General features: G+C 33.8%; 1 protein-coding gene across 11 annotated transcripts; it reads left to right on the top strand.

Moving 5' to 3' along the window:
- Positions 1-2,330: 2,330 nt before the first annotated feature.
- Positions 2,331-13,013, top strand: LOC145822530 (kinesin-like protein KIN-4A). Of its 11 annotated transcripts, none has more exons than XR_014363880.1 (15): positions 2,331-2,699; positions 4,646-4,730; positions 5,508-5,806; positions 5,898-6,014; positions 6,104-6,154; positions 6,243-6,285; positions 7,603-7,716; positions 7,886-7,969; positions 8,448-8,541; positions 9,228-10,978; positions 11,365-11,432; positions 11,514-11,601; positions 11,775-11,819; positions 12,522-12,593; positions 12,678-13,013. XR_014363880.1 is itself a non-coding variant. In XM_082919762.1 (15 exons), exons 6-9 carry the CDS (start codon positions 6,271-6,273, stop codon positions 8,478-8,480), a joined length of 246 nt encoding a protein of 81 aa, XP_082775888.1. In that variant the 5' UTR covers positions 2,331-2,699; positions 4,646-4,730; positions 5,508-5,806; positions 5,898-6,014; positions 6,104-6,154; positions 6,243-6,270; the 3' UTR covers positions 8,481-8,541; positions 8,733-8,838; positions 9,228-10,978; positions 11,365-11,432; positions 11,514-11,601; positions 12,522-12,593; positions 12,678-13,013. The 11 variants fall into 11 exon arrangements, 7 of the variants coding, with proteins under 7 accessions (XP_082775888.1, XP_082775884.1, XP_082775887.1 ...); XR_014363882.1 differs by lacking the exon at positions 11,775-11,819 and having other exon boundaries at positions 9,228-9,353; positions 10,064-10,978; XR_014363883.1 differs by lacking the exon at positions 11,775-11,819 and having other exon boundaries at positions 9,228-9,353; positions 10,861-10,978.
- Positions 13,014-19,285: the final 6,272 nt, after the last annotated feature.

Genomic DNA, 19,285 nt, shown 5'->3' on the forward strand with positions numbered 1-19,285 from the left:
CATAGTTAGGTCTCTTATAGGATACTCTTTCTCATAGTTAGATTTCTAATAGGATACTCTTTCTCAACCTATAATACCTAGCTAGGTCTCTTATAGGATACTCTTTCTTATAGTTAGATTTCTAATAGTATACTCTTTCTCAGTCTATATATACCGGCCTTTTATTGTATTCAATACAATACATATTATTTTCTCTCTCTCTCTACTATTCTATTAGGGGGAATGAGGAAGGATGAGAGAATGAAAATTTATTTAAATTTTAAAAAAATTTGAAATCAATTTCACTTTCATGAAAAAGAAAACAATATAGCAAACAAAATTTTTATACCAATTTTACGTCTATATTTATAATTTTTGTTTATATTTATAATAATTTTAAAAATAGTAAACAAAAACTTATATATGGTGTGTATTTTCGTTTTAAAAAACTTGTAACCACTAAAAAGTTTGGTTTCACTTATTTTAGAAATATATAAATAAAAAAAAAATGTTCCTTCTTTCAAAAAATAAAAAATAAAAATCATATTCCTAGTTTTTTAATTTTGGGTTATTTACACTAAGACCTCCTAAATTATTGAGAAGTATCACTTTAACTCTCTAAAAATATAAAAGCGTACAAATAGACCATCTAAAATTTTGAGAAGTATCACTTTACTCTCTAAACTATAAAAGCATACAAATGGACCGTCTAAACTATTGAGAAATATTATTTTACTCTCTAAACTATAAAAGCATACAAAAAAATCTGGTGTGTTTGTATGTGTGAAAATGGTGCCTGAGTGCGTATGTAAAAGATAAAAATGGAATGTAGATTTTTGTTACTTCTTTTGAATAAATAAGAAATATTTACTTTCAGTCTGCTTTTTCAAAACACTATTGTTTCAAAATTTCACCTCATTCATTTTTTATTTTTTTTTTTCCATTCTCTATACAAATTTAAAATCCAAATACCTAGTGGCAAAACTTGAAGAAAATTTAACAAGTTAACTAGGAAAAATAAAAATGCAATTTATCCAAACATTAACATGTGCCAACGATGAATTCATAAACAGTTTCATAAAAACTTGTGTAACTTCAAACCTAATCACGCAGACCTGAGGAAGAGAATGGAAGCATCTGGTTTTTTCAGCTGAACTCAATATGCCTAAGAAATGTCATGTTCCTTTAAATGTGAGTTACTGATTACCCTATTTGTGTGCAAACATAAAACTAGAATCAACATCAGAACAGATCAAAAAAAATTTATTATCAAATATGTGATGTGACCAAATATAGTTCGCTGAAGGTGTTTAGGGCAGACACTATAGAGCAGTTTGAAACAAGATCTGTAACTCAACATCCTGCTCGTCAGCTTTGGAGATCTCCAGGACCAACAACGTGGTTGTGCTATGCAAAATCAATTGGAGACCCGTCACTGAAAAAGTCATGGATGCCTGTGTATGAGAGGGTTCAAGAACATCGTTGGAATATTCGAAAATCTTTGAAGAAGACTCGAATTCCTTTAGAAATTGTGAAAGGCTTAGATTCTTCAATAGTCTCAACTAAGAACACAAAAGAAAGGAGATGATGGAGATAAGAGATTGGGTGAAAAAAAAGGCAAAATAGCTAGAGAGAGAATAATGGCAAGCACTACAAGAATTTACACATTTGGCGACCACTTTTGCCGACCAAAAAAATTGGTCGCAGAAAGTGGTATACTTTTCCCGACTAACTACAAATTTGGTCGCGGAAGGTCACATATTTTTTGGCGACCAAATTTTTGGTCGCCAAAAATTTATTTTCAGCAACCAAAAAAAATTAGTCGCCAAATTTGTATTTTTAGCAACCAATATTTTAGTCGCCGTTGATTGAGATTTGGCGACTAAAAAAGTTTGTCGGCGAAGATACTTTTTCTGCGACTAATTTGGTTTTTTGGTCGCCAAAAGTTTGGGAGGGAAATTTGAACAACCGGGAGGAGAGAAATGAAATTTTTTGGCGACCAAAAATATTTGGTCGCCAATCAAAAAACGACGTCGTTTTGTACCTGCAAAACAGAAATAAAATAAAATAAATAAATAAAGGCAAATCCAGTGAGTAGCCTTTGTGTATGTGAGGCCGATTTGAACCCTTCTTCCTTTGTGGAATCTATGGAAGGGTTGACGAGTGATATTATCGCGATGAATGAAAGAGAGAAAGGGGTTGCATCGTTGGGGTTAGCTTCCGTTTCGGCGAGTTACTCAGTCGAAGCCCTTTGAGGAGTGAAGAGAGGAGCTTAATCGTATGAAGGCTTCCATGTCTGGTGTGGATCGGGAGTTTCTGATCCGTGTGATCTTACCCAAGAGGAAACCCTAACAACTTCTACCCTAACAACTTAATCGTATGGAGTTGGTGGTGGTATGGCTGATTCGAAGGTTTACACACCTATTGGAGGTCGATCTGGGTCAGGTGGTCGTGGAGGAAGGGGAGGCAGAGGCCAAAATCCTGTGGCCCTGAATCCCGAGTTGAGAGAGAGAGAGAGAGAGAGAGAGAGAGAGAGAGGGTTACAGAGAAGATGGAAGGAGAAGGGAGAGAAGGGGATTGGGAGTGCGGTGGATGCAGGAACCGCAACTATGCCTTCAGGTCCTTCTGCAACAGATGTAAGCAGCCCCGCCTTCTCGTCGACACCAAAACCCCCGCCGATTCTAAATGGCTCCCCCGTATCGGCGACTGGATCTGCACTGGTATACTCTCCTCCTCCTTTCTTATCACTTTGATTATGTGTATATATATATGTATGTATATATCCTCGTAGTGGTGACTGGAATTGGTTATGGGGATCTAGTGACTAGGGTTGAAAATTTTGAGTCTTTTTGGGTATACAAATTTAAACTGACTGCATTGCCAATTGGGTTTTTCGGGTTTGCAAGTTTGTTTGCTAGTGTTTGTTTGGGGTTATAGGACTACATAATTGATACCCGACAATGGTAAAAAACTAATAATATGCTTGTGCGTTTGTCAAAAATTAAGTCTTATCCCTATTCCCGGGTGTTTGGCTTTAAACACTATTGGATTAGCTAATTTGGTTGCGGGTAATTCTTAACCCCCTTTTCACATTCTCTCTCTCTCTCTCTCTCTCTCTCTCTCTCTCTCTCTTTGTTGATTACATGGTCACTGTTATATTATATCAAAATTATACACTGGTGCCTGGGTATGGTGAGCAAGTTTTCATTCACTTCAATGGACAAGTGCAACTAAAGTGCTAGTTGAATTGAGTAGGATACATTGACAAGTGCGGAATATGTAAATGGATGGAATTAGTAGATGCCATGATTAGATGGGGAATTGCTTTTATTTGTTTATGAGAAACTAAATGGGTGGTGAAAAAATTTAGGAAAAATGAAAAAATATTGGAAAAGAGAATTGCGGAAATGGAGTGTAGACAATTGTAGATAAAAAGTAAAAAATCTAAAAGAAGAAATGTTTGGTTAAAAAGAAAAGGAGAGAATATGAGTGAAATTAGTGTTAGGAGAAGAGACACTAAATATAATTAATGCCTATGCAGTTATGTTCCCCAAATAGGATTAGATGAATCTATGGAACGATAATTTTGGGAGGATTTGAATTGGTTAGTACATAGGATACCTAGCAAAGAGGGATTTTTTTTTTATAGCCGTTGATCTTAATTGCCACATAGGAAGAGGTAATAGGGGATGTGAGGCAGTGCATGTGGGTTATGGATTTGAAGAGAGCAATGATGAATCTATTGCTTTTAGGATTTGCAATGATATACTTCTTTCTTTACAAACATATACTTTTAAGAAGAGGGATAAACATTTAATAATTAATTGCATTTGAAAGTGGTGTGAAAATTAGTCAAATAGATTTCTTTTCTTACTAGGATACTTGATAAAAGAACATTTAATAATTAAAACTTATTAATTATTGAAGTTTATGAACTTATTAGGTAATTATTAAAGGGTTGATTGTGCTTTTTAAATATATTATTTGTCTTCATGCTGGACTCAATTTCTTTTGGTTGATTGTTCCTTTTAGTAGTCTACCACTCAAATGTACTTATATTCTGTAGACCAAAGGCTAAATCTCCACCTCAAGATAAAAAAAAAAATAAATAAATAACGCCCAATTAGTACACATTAATGTGTGTTTGGGAGGCTAAATCTCCACCTCAAGATGCTTTACTAAAACTGGAAACAGAGCAAACTTTCACTGAACTATCTCAAGAGAGCTCCATGTTTGTTTTTAAGCTGGGTTTAGTTAAGCTCCAATGCTGCCTCTTGATGAATGGGACCTCTAGTGATGTTTAGAATGTCTCATGTCATTTCTTTATGTCAGTAGCTTTAGGGGAATTGAGTTCTATCCTTTTTTGTATTTTTCTTTCATGATCTTGTCAATTGACCTTACTTCGGGTCTTTGTCATTTTTGTAAAGCTATGGTTATAATGTTTGCATCATATTTGTTTTAGTATGATCTACCGTTGTTGATTGTGTTATCCTTTGCACTTGTACTAATGCAGATGGTTTCTCCTAATGCTAATTGCCTGTATGTGGTTGAAGCATCTATGGCACATAGATCATCAGATGAATCCTTAGTCTATGCTATATGATTTTTTTTCACTAGCACTTTATTTACCTTCAATGGCATCTGTTACAGCTGAAAATATTTGCAGGATTGGCCTTTCCTCCCCTTTACTTCTACAATGGAGGAGTTAGAGAGTTCCTTGCTACAATAAAGCAACAAGTTTTTATTGCGAGGTAGGTTGTTTTTAATTTTAATTGTTCTTTTCAACTTGAAATCCTTTGATTGTGAGTAATGAGCATAGTTGGAGATAGAATAAATATGTTTTTTGGACTAGAATATATATTTTTTATTATTGCAATATGAATGTCGAATTCCCTAGTTTGTTTTTCTGACAATCTATTTTGATTTAATATGATTGATTTTTGTTCATTTGAACCACATAAAATTGTTATTAAGGCAACAAACATAAAATTGCCCATTCAATACAAAGTTGTGCTTGAAGATTCAAGATTCAATGTTTATATCTTTAGCGGTATTTTTTATTTCTCTCTTGGGATAGAGCTCCTCCACTTCTTTATATATATATATATATATATGTGTGTGTGTGTGTGTATATATTTTTTTTATTTTATCCTTTTAATGTTTCATTTTATTAAAATAATGTAGAGAGACATGTTTTGTGGGTTACATGAATCCAAGGAACACTAATCAATGATCTTCAACAATGAAAATCTAGCGACCAACAAAAAAGAGAAACTCCACAACGCCAACTTAAATGTAGCAACATAATTACTAGAATTAGTACCACTGGAATCTAAAGTATTTTTTTCCCTGCTCCTTTGATCTGCCACTGTAATTTTTACTGAACAATTTTTGTGAAATTTATTTGATTCCTTGGAAATTTTTTATATTTGACAATTGGTGAATGTTTGGAAATAGATTTTATTTTGTATTCCATTCTTGCAATTTACACTGTTTTTCTTAAAATTGTTTTTGTGACTTATGTGCAGTCAGAAATGAAACATTTTGGAGGGTCTGACACTGAAGCTTATAGTCAGCACTTTGAGAAGAGAATCTTGAAACTTGAGGAAGAGAAGAAAACAGTCCAGGTTATATGGAAAAATTTTAAAATTTTCCATTGCTAGTTGTCTATTTCATCACTACAGAGGGTGATGATGGTCTGTGATAACTACAGCAAGAGAGGGACCGTTTGCTAGCTAAAATTGAAAACCTTGCTGCTGCTTCTGATGGACAAAGGCAGAAAATGCACAAAGCTTATGCACAGAAATTAAAATCACTTGAGACACAGGTATGTTTTGCTCTCTCCAATGTCATTATGCTGTCTCAAACCTTTGTCATTATTTAAATGCTAAAAATTCCGACCCCCAACCCAACTTCAGATTTTAGATCTTAAGAAGAAACAAGATTGTCAGCTTCAGCTTTTAAAGCAAAAACAAAGAAGTGATGAAGCAGCAAAGCGGCTTCTAGATGAGATAAAGACCATCAAGGTCCAGAAGGTTTGTTCTCATTCCAATGGTTGTATCAAGCAGACAGGACATATCAAGCAGAGAGGGAGGAGAATTAATTGAAGTCAATTGATTTGCAGATTGCTTAAGGCCTTTTTTGGAGGTTACTTAAGGCCTTTATTGATTTGGAGGTGACCAATTAAAACTTTGAATGGATTTTTATAATTTCAAAATATCCATTTTAGGATTTAAAATTGTCTTTCTATTTGCTTTTTGCAGTGCATGGCAAGGTTGGATAAGTCTGGTGATGGATCTGTATAAGGTAAGTTGTTGCGAGTTAATTCCATTTTTCTTGTGTGTTTGGGTAAGTTTGTTTTATATTGCATCAATTTTGTTAATGTAAAATTGTCAGATAGTCAAACCTAAACATCTTTTGTTTTTGAGTTTTCGTGACTGCATATGTTTTTAAGTAGCAAACAATAACAAAGACCACCAAGAAGATGGTATTTGTTGTAGACGTGTACCATTTTGTTTGTTGTGTCTAGATATGATTGAAATCTACATCATGATTTATATGTTGTCGCATTTTAGTCTGATTTTCAGGAAGGGGAAAATACATATAATGAGTTTCTCAAAAGTTGCAAAAAAATCTTTGTTCTTAAATATGTATATATATATGCCAATTGCAAGTAGAATTTATATTTGTTTGTGATAAGTTGACAACATTTTTTTTTCACCTTCTATAAACTGGTATGCGGACTGTGTTTCCGAAGGCAATTTGATTTTAGAAATTTCACCAACGGGGGAATTGAGTAAACAGTTAGCAAGATTTTCTCACATCTTTCTCGGATAAGAATGATTGAGCTGAATTTCCAGTTACTTTTATGGATATATTAATGTAAATTAAAAATTATCATGTGTGACTCCACTTTCCCTTAGTTATGCATTAAGAATGGCTTCCTCTTCCTCTATTTCCTTACTTTACATGTCATTTCTCTCCCACGCCCCTCCTATCCCCTTTATTATATTTATTTTAGTTTGAGCTCAAAATTTTACAGGGGAAATGATAAAAAATTAATGTCAAAACTCTAGAAAGATTTGACCATCTCTGACTATAATTGCATTATAGTTTTTAAGGTTTCGCAGTGTAGACTTTCATGGACGACAATTAAGAAATACTGAAGGTTGGGAGGTTTAAGGTTGTCAAGAAAGTGATTCTCTGGATTAGGATTCTGAATACGGAATCAACTGAAGTCTAGATATTCCTACAGTTTAAAAGTTTGAATGCAGGTTACAGCTGAAGACATAAGGATTGCACTGATATTTGTCTGATTAGAGCTTCTTGATTTCTATGCCAATACACCATAACTGAATACTTGCTAGCTACCGTAAAACTTTGTGAATCAACTGCATTCATGTTTTAGCTCTACACTGCATCCATTTAGCTCTACACTGTAATAAGTACGTTGATTTATTGCAATTATACTTTTCTCCTCTTTGTCGTGTTTTGTACAATATAATAGTTCTCTCTCTCTCTCTCTCTCTCTCTCTCTCTCAATATAATGTTTTGCTCAATCAGTCACTATGAAATTATTCAGATACTTAGATGTGCATGATAATGAACAAACTATGATGACAGGATGAGCTGCTGCCAATGGTGCAGTCCAGCAATCTCACTCTGTCATTTTCATCTGAGAGCTCAATTGAGGAAGAATTGAAGAGAGAAAGTACTGCTGATGTTGTAAATATATTAGTAAGTCATGAAAAAAATTCTGTGTATATGTATTACATGTTGATTGGTTCCTCTTTATGTGTCATGTACTGGAAACTAATTAAATAAATCCTTGTCAATAATTACGCACTTATGGCCCAAATTTGCTTCTGACAATTTGTCTTTACTCTGTTTTCCCAATACTTATCAGATAAGCTATCTTGTAATGTTTGCTTATATATCAGTGACCTTGGGAGATGCACCACATTTGTCTACATTCTACATTTCGTCCAAGGTAGAACTTCACCTTTTTTCAGGTTTCGCTTTCTATTAATATATATGTGTGTGTGTGTGTATGTATGTATAATCATTACTGAGGATAACTTTTTTTTGCTTTCATCAGGACGTTCAGTTTTTCCTTTTGCTAGATCTTCACATCTTAGTGATGTTTCTCCACTATTATTTCTATCTGTGCATTAGTTTTTAGAAATTAGTCAGGAGTTTATCTGGTCTCTGATATAATGTGCATTGAAGACATAATTCTAGTTTTCATATCTTTGTCCCTGGATAATGAAGTTTATTAAAATATTTGTCCTTGGGGGCACAAAGCTCAATCAAGGTTGTGTTTCTATTAATTGCTACCGTTTCAATAAACCTTATACATTCCTATGTGTCCTCATATTGAACTTTGTAGATATCATGGAGTGTTGAGGATACAAATATTTGAACTGCTGGCTTTTCCTTTTCTCACTGATGGTATATTTACCTTTCAGGTTTCTTTGCACATGCCAAGGTTGAATCTGTAAAATCTAAGGAAGCAGCTAAACAGCGGATGCTTAAGAAGAAAGGCTGGTTTCCATTTAGATGGTCTGTGAGAATGTTGTGGTCTTTATCAATTTCTTTCAATTGAATTACCTCCTTTTGTTTTTTCTGTTTTTCTTGTGTGCTTAGATCCTTCTTATCTGTGCTTAAGTGATTATTCTTCTTGTTGTCGTCCATTTGCTGCTGTCACCCTATTGTAGTTTCTTTTCTTATCAGAGTGAGATTGTTTGTGGTAGATATGAACAACTCCTTGTATCCACTAAATTTAAACATCGGAGCACCCACTGTGATGTGACATCGAGGTTTTACAGATTGTCTGCCCCTAAAGGTTCACTTGTACAGGTTCATTTTTTCATTGTGCTGTGATTGTTATGTTCTCCATATGGATGGAATTTGGATGACAAGGTTATGTTCTCCATTGTGCTGTCATTTTTTCATTGTGCTGTGCTGTGATTGTTATGTTCTCCATGCATGGCAAGGTTTTGATTCACTTATGACAAATGTGTTTTAAAATGTGATGGAATTTGGAACTTAGGTGCGTGTAAATTTTACAAACTCAACTAGTTTGACTGTTTTTAGTTTTAATGAGAATGTAGATGCTTTCATAATCGTCTAGTTGTATTGGAAACTTCTACATGTACTTTTAATTGTGGTATATTTATGTAGGTATAATAGATTCTATAGGCTGTGCAATGATTTTATTGAATTTTGTCTTTGCATTGAGTGACCAGATTCAAATATTATGCGGCTGGTGGGCAATGTGGCTGCTTTTATGCTATGTGGGCTGTTTTCTATTCTGAATTTACATGCTGGTCCACATTTTCACCTCCAAGTTTTCTATTGACGGGTTTTGAAATGTGAGTATGCTATCCGTGGTGAAATTGTTAACCTGGCCCAAGTAACATTGAGATTTCTGCGATGCTCTTCAATATGATTTTAATTGATAGATAGATAGATTGATAGCATTGCACCGGTAGAATGGTTACAAAAGAAAAAACCTGAATTCTGTCTTAAACTGAGAAAAAATGATTTTAATCAAGGAGAATGGAATGTGAGGTGAAAGGAAGAACAATGAATAAATTAGTTTAGTGGCTTTCCACACTACAACTTCATGCAGTTCTTTCATATTGTAAACCATTGTAAAATTTAGGATTGTTCGACGCCTTATTTTGTATTTATTTATTAATTGTTTGACTTCTTACTCTATATTTATTTATTATTCTTTGGATCTTTGAATTTGTTTCCCATGTAAATAGAATTAGAATTTATCGTCCCATTGCCTTGATTTTTTTAATTTAAAATTCCATTATGCATATCAGGTTATTTTTCATTTCTGGTAATAAAAGAATACTAAGGTTAGGCTGAAGATTGTTTGATATATTGTTTGATACTCTCCATTCATGAGATAGTTTCAAATATAAAATGGGTGAGTCAAAACCTATAAGGTTAGGCTGAAGATTGTTTGGTTGTTTCCTCTGCTGCTTCTCCCCTTGGTTGGCTGGGGTGGGTCTGGTGTAGGTGTGCTGTGTCCTGTCATCTAGTATTTGATTTTATTATTTTGAGTTAGGTGAAGATTATGCCAACATATCTTGGGAGATCCTATCTGTTGATGTTATGCTATGGAGAGTATTCCAGCACAATGAGCATAAGGTCTTCAAAGGGTAAAAAAGATAAATAGATATGATTAGATGTTTTTTGTTATAACTGAAAAAACAGAAAAGGGTAAGCTGGAAAAGGTTTATGAAGTGATGTTCTTTGTAGTTCAAAACCAGAAGTGATGGACTGAATAAATTTTGCACCTTAGAGGAAGTCTGCGATCTGATCAAAACCAGAATTGCTTCGTGGATTAAATATAATTCTAGATTGTTGCATTATTCAGTCCATGATATGGTTGAGAATCTGGATCAGGTTCGTAGGTGTGTGGGGGGTAGGTGATTGTGTCCTTGCTTGCTGGGTGGAATTTCATTATGGTCAAGGGTTGAATTGGGTTAACTTAGTAGTCATTTTGTTTGATAGTTAAGCTACCTTAATTTATGTTTCAATTTTTTATTTTCTGAATTGGTGATGATCTGAGTTGCTGCTGTGAAGTTGTTGCTGTTGCTTGTGATATTGCTGCTGTAGCTATGGTTTTTGTGCTGATGTGTAGTTCAGTAGTAGAATTGGGTTTCTGATACTCATGCCGCTGCTGGATCTGTTGATAGTAATTGTGTCCTTGCTTGCTGGGTGGAACTTCATTATGGTCAGGGTTTGAATTGGTTTAACTTAGAAGTCAATTTGTTAGATAGTTAAGCTACCTTAACTTTGTGAAATTGGTGATGATCTGAGTTGCTGCTGTGAAGTTGTGGTTTCTGTTCTGATGTGCAGTTCAGGAGTAGAATTGGGCTTTTAAGTCCTCTGGGCTGTGCTGCTATCCTGTGGAACACTAAATGATCTGTTGACTGCCAGTCAGTACTACTGTGAAGACCAGAGGAGATTCATGGAGGTTTGTTGTTATCAGTGGGTATGCTAGATATGGGTATGCTAGATATGGAGTGATCTGATGTTGTTGTGTTTATCTTTTCTTCCCATTTTGAGCCCTTTCAGCTCATTGGTTTTCAAACAGAAAGTCTGCACCTCATTATAATCATCTTACTTCACACAATTTTACAACACTTCACTGCTCTCATTATCTGTCACACACAAATTTATTAGGTGTTATTTTATTCATTTATCCATTGATGCTTTTATGTTAGCTTATGAAACACCAACAACAAAAAAAAACACCTGTTATTTTATCAAACAATTTGCATGTTTGACGTTTTTGTAGTATATCCTTGATGAATTCTCAGCTCTGAGAGTAATTTCACTCTCATCCTTTTCTTCATGCAGAGGCTGGCAGCTAATGGTGGATTTCAAGGTCGACCCAACAAGCCTAGTGGCACCTGTTATGCCTTTTGGTAAATTCCAAAATACCTTCTTAAAGCCCCATGGTCTTAGTTGCAGTTCTTGTGGCTTAACACAGCAATGTTCATCTATAGGGTTGGAGGAGTTCTGAGGATCTTAGGGGGCCACAAATTCATCGACGAGAAAGCATTACACCAATTTTTGTTAACTTGCCAGTCCCAGGTACTACTGTTTCTCCTTCTGCTTCCTTAGATCTATTATTCATTACATAAAGTGATAAAGTGCTTAACAATGATTAGAATGTCTATTGTCACCATATTCATTTAAAGATTGTTCGCTTTATTTGGGAATATCCATCCGTCTCTTTACATCTGATGTTTTTAATAAACTTGTAGGAAGAGTGACTTGCGATGGACTGCCTTAATACGATTTTTTTTAGGGTAAATTACAGTAAGCCCCTTAAATTAAAGTAAAGTTATGCTTAAAAATTGTTAATTGTTAATTGTTAATTGTTTAAAATTGTTAATGCTTTTTTTATTAACTTTATTAATTGAGTACAATGCAGGGCTACTTCAACTGCTTTTCCTACACTTATTTAATATGGTTAATGAAAGAGTGTTATTTAATATGAAAGAGTGTTATTTTATTAATTGAGTACAATGCAGGGTTACAATGCAGGGCATACATTATTTATAATATGAGAAGCCCTAATCCAACAAGAAAACAACTAATTAAACTAATTCCTTGCTAGACACAAAAGTAATAAAAAGAATAATCACTATGCATCATTATGTAATCACTATGCTAGTAAATGATGAATTTCAATATTACTATGATTGATTGTTAGACAAGTTTCCATCCTTATTGGGCTTAAAATTGCATGGGAACTAGTTATATTCCATTCACATGGTTTCTCTAATTGAATACAAATACAACTTCCTTGTCTTTGAATTCTCATTAACAGACACTAGTGGGGAAAAGCCGTCTTTGGATTGGAATAAACGCATGCATATTGCCCTTTCTTTTTCCCTTCTTTAATTTGCTTTTCCCCTTTTTTTGCATCATGTAGCATTTGTGTATCTAGGACAACATCTTTTTTTGTGTAGGCATGGGACAGCATCTTAAGCTTGCTTTCATTGCAGGTACCTGGATCATAATCAATTTACTGGGAGAATCCCGGATGCATTCTATAAGCACACTTTCTTGAAAGAAATGTGAGTTTTTGTCTTCAATCAGTACAAGCAAATTACAGTTACCCAACACTAGGTCAAATGCTAATTGATTAAATGTTGTCACAGGTATATTGAAGGAAATGCTTTCCGGCCAGGTGTGAACCCTATTGGCATCCACAATGTCCAGCACTATGTCAATGGTCAGGTTGTCATCGAATCAGCAGGGGATACTCTGGAATCTTGTAGTAAAGCACAAACGGACTCTTATCAGGAGGACGTTGCAGTTGCTTAGGAACATATCTAGCTTATTCACAGCCTAATAGTTTTTTGGGCTATTTGTATTTTAGTCATGGTGTTTGCATAACATCTTGAATTTGGAATTTGCAATGTTTCTATGGGACCTTCTCATATGTATACATAGAAAGTTTATTTTATATTGTATCAATATTTAGCACTTGAGTACTTCTAGTTTGTGTTTTAAATGAATTATTAGTTTGCATAACATCTTAGGTTTATTATGGATTGAATGAATTATTAGGAATTACAGGTGTATTGTTTTCCTGCTTTGGCGACCAATTTATTAGTCGCGACAAATAAATAATTTTTTTTCGCAAAAAATGACAATTGCCGGCCAAGAGTTTTGGTCGCAAAAAATACATTTATTGCCGACCAAAACAGCTCTTGGTCGTGGAAACTCAGTTTTGCCGACCAAAAGTTTTGGTCGCGAAAAGTAACAAATGGCGACCAAAACCTTTTTTGGTCGTGGAATGTCACAATTGGCAACCAAATTTTTTGGTCGCGGAATGTCACAATTGGCGACCAAACTTTTTGGTCGTTGAATGTGATAATTGGCGACCAAACTTTTTGGTCGTGAAAATATCACTTTTCGCGACCAAAGTGTTTTAGCGACTAAACGAATTAGTCGCGGTAATGATATATTTCGCGACCAAAAATTTAGTCGGCAAATCCGACTTTTCTCGACCAACCAAAATTTTGGTCGCGAATTACTTTTGCCGACCCTCAATTGGCGACCAAAGTAGCGACCAAAAAAATTGGTCGCAGATAACTTTTGCCGACCAAAAATAGACTTTTAGCGACCAATTTTTTTGTTGCCAAAAGTGTTAATTCTTGTAGTGAAGGCTCTCCCATGGATCTCCCACTTTCACTCTCAAGGTTGATAATGGAGAAGGGAAATTAGTTCTTTCTCAAAAGTTTTCTCCCCAAAATCCATTCCTTGTAAAGCTATGGGTGGGTGCTATTTATAGAAACCTCATGATGTAGGATGGAGCCCATGTGCAAGGCACATGGGGAATATTCTCTCTAACTACATTGTCCGAGGAGGTGACCTCTCCGAGAATGAGAAAAAACCCAAAGAGGAGATCAACCTCTCGGCGAACGCTTCTTCTTAGCCACACCTAACCAATGATCCCCAATCATCCCAAAGGGCCGAGGTAGTCCTAGAGGACCCCTTGCCGCTAAATATTGCCAAGTCTCATGGACCCCCTGGGGTCGTGCCACCTCGACCCGGGTATAGGGTAGTTTAACCGAAAAGTGAATTTATCTCCACTCACCGTCTTCGGGATCGAGTCCTTTGTTCAAACTCCATTACGCCCATAGTTTTGGTGCGTATATCCCGAAAAGCTCCGAGCGCGCAAGTGTTCTAAGACTCATTAATGGAGCGACTCCTAGATTGCGTCTAAATTCGTTCAAAGCCAAGTGCTTCGGATCTTTAGGTTCGTGGATCCGAACCCTTTCTAGTCCGAACCTGAGTAAGTCTCTAAATTCGTGGATCCGAACCCTTTGGAGGCTTAGAGCGATTCGGCCCGTTTGATGGTGATTAAATTCGGGCCTACCAATCTTGGGCTATTAGGCCTAATTAATTTAACGGACTCAAATTAACTCCTCTTACAGCCTGTTATGTTGATCCTTCAATCATTGGTTCCTTGTGTACAAGACCTTTGAGTATAACTATACTGCTAGCTCTTTGATAACCTATATATGCTTGTTTGAGAAAAATACCATCACAAACCTGAAATCCCAAACCACAATACAAATAATAAAATTGACTTAAGGATAGATTAAGTCTTAAAAACATATGATCCTTCACCATTGACGCAATGAACTCCACAAAGAAAGAATGAATGTAGAGACTTTTATGTAGCACAACTCTGTTAAATCAAAGAACATGAACTGTGAATAATTAGCAACAACAATTGTCTAACCAATTTGATTCCTCAACTCTAAGCAATACCTATAATTACAGCAAACTCAAATGTAAATCAAGAATGTTGTTTTACATTAAATCTAAGTATAGGTTCCCCATCAATAGACAACATTATCCAGTTCTCAGAATTCCCTGGAAGTGCAGTTGTTGAACTCGGATGCAGCAGATGGGCCAGCTACTTTAATTTTGGCATTGCTTCTCAAAAGTAATTTCTGCCATTGTTTTCGATTGAAATCTTTAAATCACTGAATGTTGATTGTTGTCCAAAATGTTTAGACCAACAAAAGATTTTGAAAATATATCAACAAAATAGAACATCAACACATGGTTTGCTTGATTTTTGGGAACGGACCAAAAATTAGATTACTGCATAAAGTTGACCTGCATCCTAACAAGGCCCACGGACTTCATGCCAAAAGACTTGCAACACTCAAAAAATATGCAACAACTGTAGTACATATGCCTTCAGGTGCTCTTACTCTACTATGAAAATTAAAATCAACAATATGAATCATCCAAAAGATTTTCTTCAAGCAAAACCCAATCTTTTCAAGCAAGCCTCACATGCACCTTTGAGGCATATCAACCACAAAATAAGCATAACATTTCATTTCAAGAAATTAAAAATCACTTTAGCTGTCTGAATTTGTCTAAATGAAATTAAGGTAAAGAGTTATCTACCATCCAATCCAAATCTAAGCCATACTCTTCATATTCTTTCTTAAAGCTGTGAAGCCTTCCCAGGAACCATCTTCGGCCCTTGTCCATGTATGAGCTGAGCCTGAAATGAATTTTTCCACATATGTTGCTCCTTCTCTCAACTCTTCCTCTTCCCAATTGTAGTCAGGTGGTATAACCAAACTTTCCTCATACATAACTGTTGGAAAATAATAATTTTCAACAAGTTTAATTTGAAATTGAAGTGGGACCCAACCCCAGTTGAGGTGGATCTAAGTGGTGAGAAGATAGCAATACAAAAATAATAAGCAGAAACTATTAAATTGTGAATGAGAATTGTGGCATAAAGTGGACATTAATAAAAGTTGGACTTAGATTTGGACTTCGTCTTAATTTGGATTGGGCCTAGGCCTAGGCTTATGCTTGTGCATGTGCTGGGTTTGGTCTTGCACTTAGACTTGGACTTAGTCTTAACATGGGCTAAGTTGTGTTGTGTTGGGCTTAACTTATGCTTGTGTTTGAGAGTTGATGACTATTGATGCTAGGTTTTATAGTAGCCTTCATGGCTAAGACCCCTTCCCTACAAGTATAAAAAGGGCCTTTCCCATCCAACTTAGATGTATGATATAGAAATGTTTTGAGATGGAAAATTTATGATTTTCTTTAAATAAAGTTAGATATGATTTTTACATCAAAGAAAATTTTTCTTATCTTCTTTTTACTATTCCATTTGTTGGTTCTTGTTAGAGAGAGAGTATTGTCAGTGCTTCTACATTAACTAATTTCAACCGTCGTATCCTGAGAGACAGTCGCCATTGTACCTCCAGCATCCATTGGGGAGGCAGGAAATCTGTTTTAAGGAAACTGTGATTACACAAGTTTCGGTTTGCATTCTTTATTTTATGTTCTTCAAAATTTTAAATTTTAAATTTAAATTATTTCTTAAATATTATTTTGTATGTGTAACAATCCAAAAATTTAAATTGTCCTTTAAATTTTATATTAGTATTATTTAATTATAAATGAGAAAATTTAAATGTTTAATTAAATATTCCGTAAGAGTAAAATAAAATATTAAATGTTACGGGTGTATGAGATAAAGCGTAATTAAATTAGGGATTATTATTTGGGGCCAAATTAATAGAAATATGGAATTATAATGCTAGTTGGGTCAAACTAAAGTTAAAGATAGTAAATAAATAAATATAAAAGTAAGAATAAATAAATAAATAAATAAATAAATAATAATAATAGATGTGATAGTAAAATAAATAATTAATTTTCTATTGGTATACGATAGAGTGTAATTTAATTAAGAATTAATTTATTTATATAGTTATATTAGAAAATTAGGTTAAAGTGTAATTATCTTAAATATCTATTAAAAATAAGTATCAATCCGTATAATTTATGGATGAATCTGTGGGAGGATTCGCTGGCCACGCGTTGACCTGTCAATAATCTTCCCTCCCTATAAAGGAGGTGCTTTGTGGGAAAGAAAAGGAAAAGAAGGGAGAAAGAAAGAAAAATGAAGGAAAAGAGAGGAAGGAGAAGGGAAAGAAACGAAGAAAAGGAAGAAAAAATAATGAAAATCGGAAGAGTCTTTGATAGTGGAAAGAAAGAATGAGGTATTAAAGTTAAGGTGAGTTATATTATACCTTGAGTCACCATAATATATTTTATATATATTTTGACTTACCATAATTTATTTTATACAAGTTATGTTTTATAAACTATATTAATATTTCGATTACGATGATTATTTCCTGACCCCTATTTGCTTAAAATGAAACCTATGAATATGTTTGTTTATATTTTAAAGAATATTTAACTATGACCTTATACACAATTATGTTTTGTAAGTACCACCATGGGAGTTCCACGCCTTGGGGGACTTAAATAACCATTGGCTTCTGTTTGGTCACTTTGTGGCTCTCTATGGATCTATTAACCTCTGTTCTATGCGAAACAAAGTGCTGTGCGAAGATAAGTACTACACTATTGTGGGAGCCACCTCTATAATTTGTATGAGCAACCTCTTGAATCTGTATCTCTGTTCTGACTTTCACTCCTATGACCTCTATTCTGTTCTATTCGGTAACGTGGTTATGATTATTTATTTACATAATCTCAGTTTTGCTACTTAAATGATTATTTGTTCAAACTAAGTTATCTTAAATATTTTAGTTACATAACTATCAATGGTTATTTTGTATCTCTTATACTCTTGGTTTAATATTTCTCACTCTGCCATGTGCTTATAGCTTTTTACCAATTTTCAAGAAATAAGCAATTCAGAAATAGCTTTTGGGAAGTCTTAGATGTGGGGTTGCGGAATAGACACACACACAACACTTTTATGATATCTTTATATATAAATATCGGCCTTTTGGTCAATAAATTTTGTAATAAAAATAGGAGCTCTGATGATTATTTTGGTACCCTCAATTCAATATTTCTTCCGCTGGCGTTTATTAATTTGTTCGAGAATTGGCCGGAGCTAACTTCAGTTACTAGTTATCACGATACTTAACCCTTGGGTGTGGGGAGCGGGTCGTGACAGTATGTCCATAAGAATCCATCTCGTAATGTGTTCCATGATGTAATCTATTTCATTATTATATTTTTAGTTCTGTATTTCATTCTTTAATAATGAAAAAATTATTTTGTTATTTCTTTTTAATTTTATTTTTATGGTATTTTTTGATAAATCCTTTTTCAATGTGTTTTATTTCATCTAACCCATATTCTTTTAAGTATTCCATTAAATCCAGTTTAATGTAATATGATCAAACCATCCTCTGTAATTTTTTGCACATATTTATATTTTGAAACTAATAGTACATTACAATAGTCCCTCATTTGATGGAGAAAATATCTCCCTCATTTTAAAGAGAAAATATTTCCAATATTTCCCTCATTCCATCAAGAAAATTTCTCTTTTATTCTAAGGAGAAAATCTTTCCCGTATACCAGGAAGAAAATCTCAAATTATGAACTTTGAACCTTTTTATAATTTGAAAAATTTTAGAATAATGAAACAAAAAATCTAAAGGAAAATCAAAATACAATGTGAATGTTCACAGTAAACAACAAATATACAACTAACTTTTGAAAAAACAAAATACATACTAAAGTACAATGTGAATGTTCACAATAAACAACAAATATATACAGCTAACCTTCGAAAAATAAAATTCATACTAAAATATAATGTGTATGTTCACAATTTATAATTAACATACACCTAGCCTTAAAAAAAATAAAAAAAAAATAAATAAAAATAAATAAATAAATCATACCAATGTAAACATTTACACTGCAATATAAAAACATAAAACAAAATTGAAAAAAGTGAAAATTGACTAATTCAATGGTTTAATGGTAATAAAAATGATTCACTACTACAAAATCATAAATAGATCGTACTTTTTTTGTGTGATGTATGTTATTTAATTACACATTTTAAGTTTTGTCAAAGTGTGATCTTTGGAAATGTGATTAAAAAATGATCATTTTTAATCACATTCCTAGAGTGCCATTAAAAAATAATTCAATCACACTTTTCGCGTGTAATAATAAATATTTAGATCACATCTTTTAAATGTGATTACTAATATTTAAATCACATCTTTTAAGTGTAATTAATAATTAATAAAACCTGTGATAATAAACACTTAGATCATATCTTTTAAGTGTAACTAATAACTAATAAAATCCGTGATAAAAAAAGGGATTCAACATATTTGAAAAATAATCAATATTATGTTTGTACACATATTTGAAAAATGCAATACACACTATATACTACACTTTGAATCACAACCACATA

The sequence above is a fragment of the Camellia sinensis genome, chromosome 3 (genome assembly GCF_055761805.1).
Source record: "Camellia sinensis isolate YWXY chromosome 3, ASM5576180v1, whole genome shotgun sequence".
Classification (NCBI taxonomy): Eukaryota; Viridiplantae; Streptophyta; class Magnoliopsida; order Ericales; family Theaceae; genus Camellia; species Camellia sinensis.